General features: G+C 39.4%; 1 protein-coding gene across 1 annotated transcript; it reads right to left on the bottom strand.

Moving 5' to 3' along the window:
* Positions 1 to 285: 285 nt before the first annotated feature.
* LOC114492073 (ADP-ribosylation factor 1-like) lies at positions 286 to 859 on the bottom strand. Its single transcript, XM_036015035.1, is given in 2 exon segments — positions 286 to 609; positions 611 to 859. Coding segments are annotated over 2 exon segments (561 nt in total). The 5' UTR covers positions 848 to 859.
* Positions 860 to 5455: the final 4596 nt, after the last annotated feature.

The raw sequence follows: 5455 nt of genomic DNA, 5'->3' as shown, positions 1-5455 counted from the left end.
TAAAAATGCACTGAATTTGGGTTAAAAACCAACCATCAAAATGGATCTCAACACAGATCTAAAGCCCATAGTACTGGGTTGATGTGATAGCGACTCCTAGAGGCCCCAGGTGCCTAAAATTCCTTCTCAGTACTAAACAGTGAGTTGATTCTCACTTTACAACAACAACCCCCCCCCCCCCCCCCCAATAATATTGCATAGGAGTGCCAGAAACTGCCTCATTGGAAACAAGAACAAGTTACTTTAAATAAAAACCTGATTGCAGGCTGTGTCTGCACATGTACCTCATGGTGAAGCATCCTGGGACCAACCCTGGAGACAGCTTCTGGCCCTCACACCACAGAGGCACACTGCCACCCGAAGGAAAGAGGTGATGAAGGAAGGAGTGAGCGGGCAGAGAAGTGCGGCGCACTTCTGGTTCCCCAGCTGATCGGACATCCAGTCCCGTCCCTCATAGAACCAGTCCCCATTGGCAACAAAGGTGGCCTGAGGGCAGAGGATGCGGGCCCAGCTTGTCTGTGCTCTCGCGCATTCCAGGCTTTGGGGGAGGTCCAGCTTGTTTGTGAACACGAGTAGGACGGCATCCCTGAGCTCTTCCTCTGCTGGCAGCCAGCATCTGCAGGAGCTCCTCTTGGGCCTCGTTCATGCACTCTCTGTCATCGCTGTCTATCACAAGGTGAGAAGTAGTGGTGCCACAGACGCCATCCACGTCCCACACGGTGAAGCTGATGTTCTTACACCCCCCAGCTTCCACGTTGAAACCTGTGGTGGGGATGGCGGTCACAATCTCATTCAGCTTTAGGTTATACAGCATGGTGGTTTTCTCCGCAGGGTCCAGGCCCATCATGAGAACTCACATTCTTTTATTTTTATTTTTGCCAAAAAAGCCCATAAAGAGGTTCACAAAGATGTTCCCATGCTGTGGATCAGAGGGAGAGATACTGGCCAGAGAAACCCTTGGTGTCCACGGTGCTGCCCTGAGCCAGGCATTGGCTTTGCTTCCGGTAGTTCATTCCCTTTATTGGTGAGTAGTATTTCTTTATTTGGATATATTTGAATTTGTTAATCCCATTAGTTGTTGCCAGATTTTGGCTGCTGTGACCACTTGGTGTAAATCTTTACATGAATATGTGTGATTTTTTTTCTTTTGGGTAAACACCTAGGATAAAATTGCTGGGTGGACAAGTAGGAGCATGTTGAACCTTATGACACTGAGAGCTTTATTCCTTCCAGTGCGACATGGTATTAATTCCTTAGTTCTTCTAAAGCACTCGGAGACCCTCAGAGGAATAAGTCTATTAAGCAAGAGCAGTTATTAATTAAAGTTTGTGACAAATAAAGTATGCAATTTTTATGTCAGAAACTCCAAATCTGAAAAGAGTTTTCTTAATTACCCCAAATGAAATTGAGTAATTACCAAGACATCTAAAAGGGCTTGAAGGTCAGCACGCTTCATATAAAATCTTGAAGAATTTAAAAAATAAAATTATACCAATCAGTGTCCAGTCAGGAAACAGAAATCACACAGTTATTTTAACAGAGAGAACTTAATAAAAATAATTATCTAGATATGAATTATTAACTAGATAACTGAAGGGAAAATTGAACAGTAAGATATAATGGGAGTAGCAATTACAAAAAGCATCCACCTTCCCCTATGAGTGGAAGAAAGGGAATAGAGGTTGGAGTTATTAACAGTTAGTACTGTGGAGCCAAGACTTAGACCTTAGGGTGCATTACTTGGTGGTGCTGCTATCTCACAGTGGGGAAGCTCTGTGACAGGGTCTGCAAAACTATGGCCCATAGGCCAAAACTGGTGCATTACCTATTTTTTTCTCCTTTCCCTTTCCCTTTCCTTTTCCTTTTCCTTTTCCTTTTCCTTTTCCCTCCCTCCCTCCCTCCCTCCCTCCCTCCCTCCCTCCCTCCCTCCCTCCCTCTCTCTCTCTCTCTTTCTTCTTTCTTCTTTCTTTCTTTCTTTCTTTCTTTCTTTCTTTCTTTCTTCTTTCTTTCTTTCTTCTTTCTTTCTTTCTTTCTTTCTTTCTTCTCTTTCTTCTTCTTTCTTTCTTTCTTCTTTCTTTCTCTTCTTTCTTTCTTTCTTCTTTTTCTTTTCCTCCTCCTTCCCCTCCTCTCCCTCCTCCTCCTCTGTCCTTCCCCCTCCTCCTCTTCCTCCCCCTCCTCATCCTCCATGGACTGTGAGTCAAGAATACTTTCTACATTCTTTTAAGGGTGGAAAGAAAATCAAAAGACTTATTTTGTATTATTTCCTAGAGCCACCATAATAAAGTTTCACAAACAGGGTGGCTTAAAACAACAGAAATCTCTTCTCTCACAGCTCTGGAGGCTAGAAATAGAAAATTAAGATGTCATCAGCTTTGCGCCTGCTTCCTCTTTGAGTCTCCAGGAAAAATCCTTCCTTTCCTCTTTCTAGCTTCTGGAGGTGGCTGTGAGTCCTTGGCATTCCTTGCTTTGTGAGCGTATCATTCCCGTCTCTGCCTCTGACTTTACTTCATGTTCTCCTCTCTGTGCACGTGTCTTGATGTTTTTCTCTTGCCGTAGGAATATCAGTCATGTTGGATTAGGGCTTACCCAAATGATTTCATTTTCACTGAATTACATCTACAAAGAACTTATTTCTAAATAAGATCACAATCATAGGCATAGGAGTTAGGACAAAACATAGCTTTTTAGGGGACATAATTTAACCCATGACAATAATATTTTTTGACACATTAAAGTTATATAAAATTCAAATTTCAATGCCCATAAATAAGGTTCTACTTTCCATGCTCATTCATTTAAATACAGTGGTACCCTCCATACTTGCCATTGATTCATTCTGGAACTTGTGACGAGTGCTGAAACCAATGAAGCATTTTCTCTTGTGGGTCGGCATCATGACTCACACAAGTTCTAGCAAGTGTGATGAGTCCTGAGTGCTGAAACATTTTTGTCTCATTAAAAATGTAATGAGTACAGGGTTTGATGTGTTCTGAAGCTGATGAGTACTGAGGTATGACTGTACTTTCTGTGGCTGTTGTCATGTTACAATGACAGAGCTGAATAGTTACTAGTGAGGCCATGCAGCTGGTGAAGTGTCCACTGTTTACAATCTGGCCCTTCATGGCAAACATTTGCTGACACTTGTTCTATGGATTGTATTTGCAAGTGTTGGAAAAATGCTAATTGGATTCAGCTGCTGCTACTGAAGGCCTTGCTACTGTTAAGTGAAGACGTTATTGTGTGATGCTCTGAAGGACAGGAAACAGAGGAAGCTCACAGGGAGCAAATGAGGAGAAGGATGTCTCTTCATTCTCCTCCAGCCTTTTAGTTTTCCCTATGTTGCCCCCTATTGGTAGTTTAAGGGGAAAGAAGCTAAAAAAGTGGAAATGTGGTTGTAGAGTTCCTATCCTAGAAACAAAACAGAAAGAAAGAGTGGAGTTAGAATTTATAGACAATCCCTAACGTCTTGTACGCGCGCACAGGAAGGGAAAATGTACATAGCCGTTACAGTCCTTATTTCTGTAACTGAACTTGAGGTTATATTTTGTATGTGTGTATAAACATATATTTATTGAACTGAACTTATCATTTTGAGATAATTTATAAATTTACATGTAGCTGCAAAGAAATAATACAGAGAAATCCCCTCTACCCTTTACTCATGTTCCCCCAATTGCAGAACTGTAATATAACACAATGAAGATACTGACATTGATACTGTCAGGATATAGAACATTTTCATCACCACAGGATGTTCATATTGCTTGTTTTTAGCCACACTCTCTTCCTTTCCCCACCTCCCCCTATCTTACTCTTACCCCATGGCCATCACTAATCTATTTCTTTCTATCTATCTATCTATCTATCTATCTATCATCTATCTAATTTCAAGAATGTTCTATAAATGGAATCATCTGGCATGTAACATTTTGGGATTGCTTTTTTGGATTCAGCCAAATTCTCTGGAGATACATACAAGATGTTGCATTTACTACTGCAACATTATTTTTCATTGTTGAGTGTTTTGTGATATGGATATATCAGAGTTATACAACCATTCACCCATTGAAGGACATCTGGGCTGTACTTAGTTTTAGGATATTGCAAATAAAGTACTTGAAAACATTCTTGTACAGGTTCTTATATAAATATGTTTTCTTTTCCCTGGGCTTAAAGCCCGAAAGTGGAATTCCTGGGCTATATGGTCATTTCATGGTTTAGTTTTTAAAGAAATTGTCAAACTCTTCTCCAAAGCTCTATAGCATTTGGCTTTCTCACCAGCTATGTATGAGTGGTTCAGTTTCTCTACATCCTTGTCAGAAGTTGGCATTGTCATTTTTTTTTTTTATTTTAGTCTTTCTGATAGGTGTGTAATGAAAACTTGAAGTTTTAATTTGCAATTCCCTAATGGCTAATAAAGTTAAGCATATTTTTTGTATGCTTATTTGACATCTGCATATTCTCTTCAGTAATATGTCTGTTCATATCTTTTCCTCATTTCCTAGCTGGATGTTTCTGATTGTTAAGTTTTGAGAATTATTTATTCTAGACACCACTCCTTTGTCAGACTCATGATTTGCAAATGTTTTCCCAATCCATATCTTGTCTCTTTATCCTTTTAATAACATCTTTCACAGAGCAGATATTTTAATTTTGATAAAGTCCAATATATCCATTTTTTGGTTATGGATTGCGCCATTGACGTCAGCTTTAAGGACTCTGCCTAGTCCTAGAACCTGAAGAGTTTTTCTTATATTTTGTTTTATTTTTCAATTACAGTTTACATTCAATATTATTTTGTATTAGTTTCAGATGTACAGCATAGTAGTTAAAAAATCACACACTTTACAAAGTGATCCCTTCGATATTTCATGTGTCCAGCTCACACCATACATAGTTAATACAATATTATTGACTACATTCTCTATGCTGTACGTTACATCCCCATGACTATTTTGTATTTACCAATTGGTACTACTTAATCCTTTCACTGTTTTAACACAGCCCCCTGATCCCATTCCACTCTGGCAGCCATCAGTCTGTTCTCTGTTTTTGAGTCTGTTTCTATTTTGTTTGTTTATTTTGTCTTTTAGATTCCACATATAAGTGAAATCATATGGTATTTGTCTTTCTCTCTCACCTATTTTACTTAACATAATAGCCTCCTGTTCCATCCATGTTGTTGCAACTGCTAAGATTTCATTCTTTTTTTATGTCTGAGTAATATTTCATTGTGTGTATGTACCACTAATTTTTGTTCACACATCTATTGATGGACACCTGGGCTACTTCCATTTCTTAAGTATTGTAAGTAACACTGCAGTGCACATAGGGGTGCATATACTTTTGAATTAGTGTTTTGGGTTTCTTTGGATACATATGCAGAAGGGAATTGCTGGGTCAGAAGGCAGTTCCAGTTTAATTTTTTGAGGAACCTCCATACTGTTTCCATAGT

The sequence above is a fragment of the Phyllostomus discolor genome, chromosome 1 (assembly GCF_004126475.2).
Source record: "Phyllostomus discolor isolate MPI-MPIP mPhyDis1 chromosome 1, mPhyDis1.pri.v3, whole genome shotgun sequence".
In the NCBI taxonomy this organism is placed as follows: domain Eukaryota; kingdom Metazoa; phylum Chordata; class Mammalia; order Chiroptera; family Phyllostomidae; genus Phyllostomus; species Phyllostomus discolor.
The sequence above is the reverse complement of the archived record's forward strand: the minus strand, read 5'-3'. Positions and strand labels throughout refer to the sequence as shown.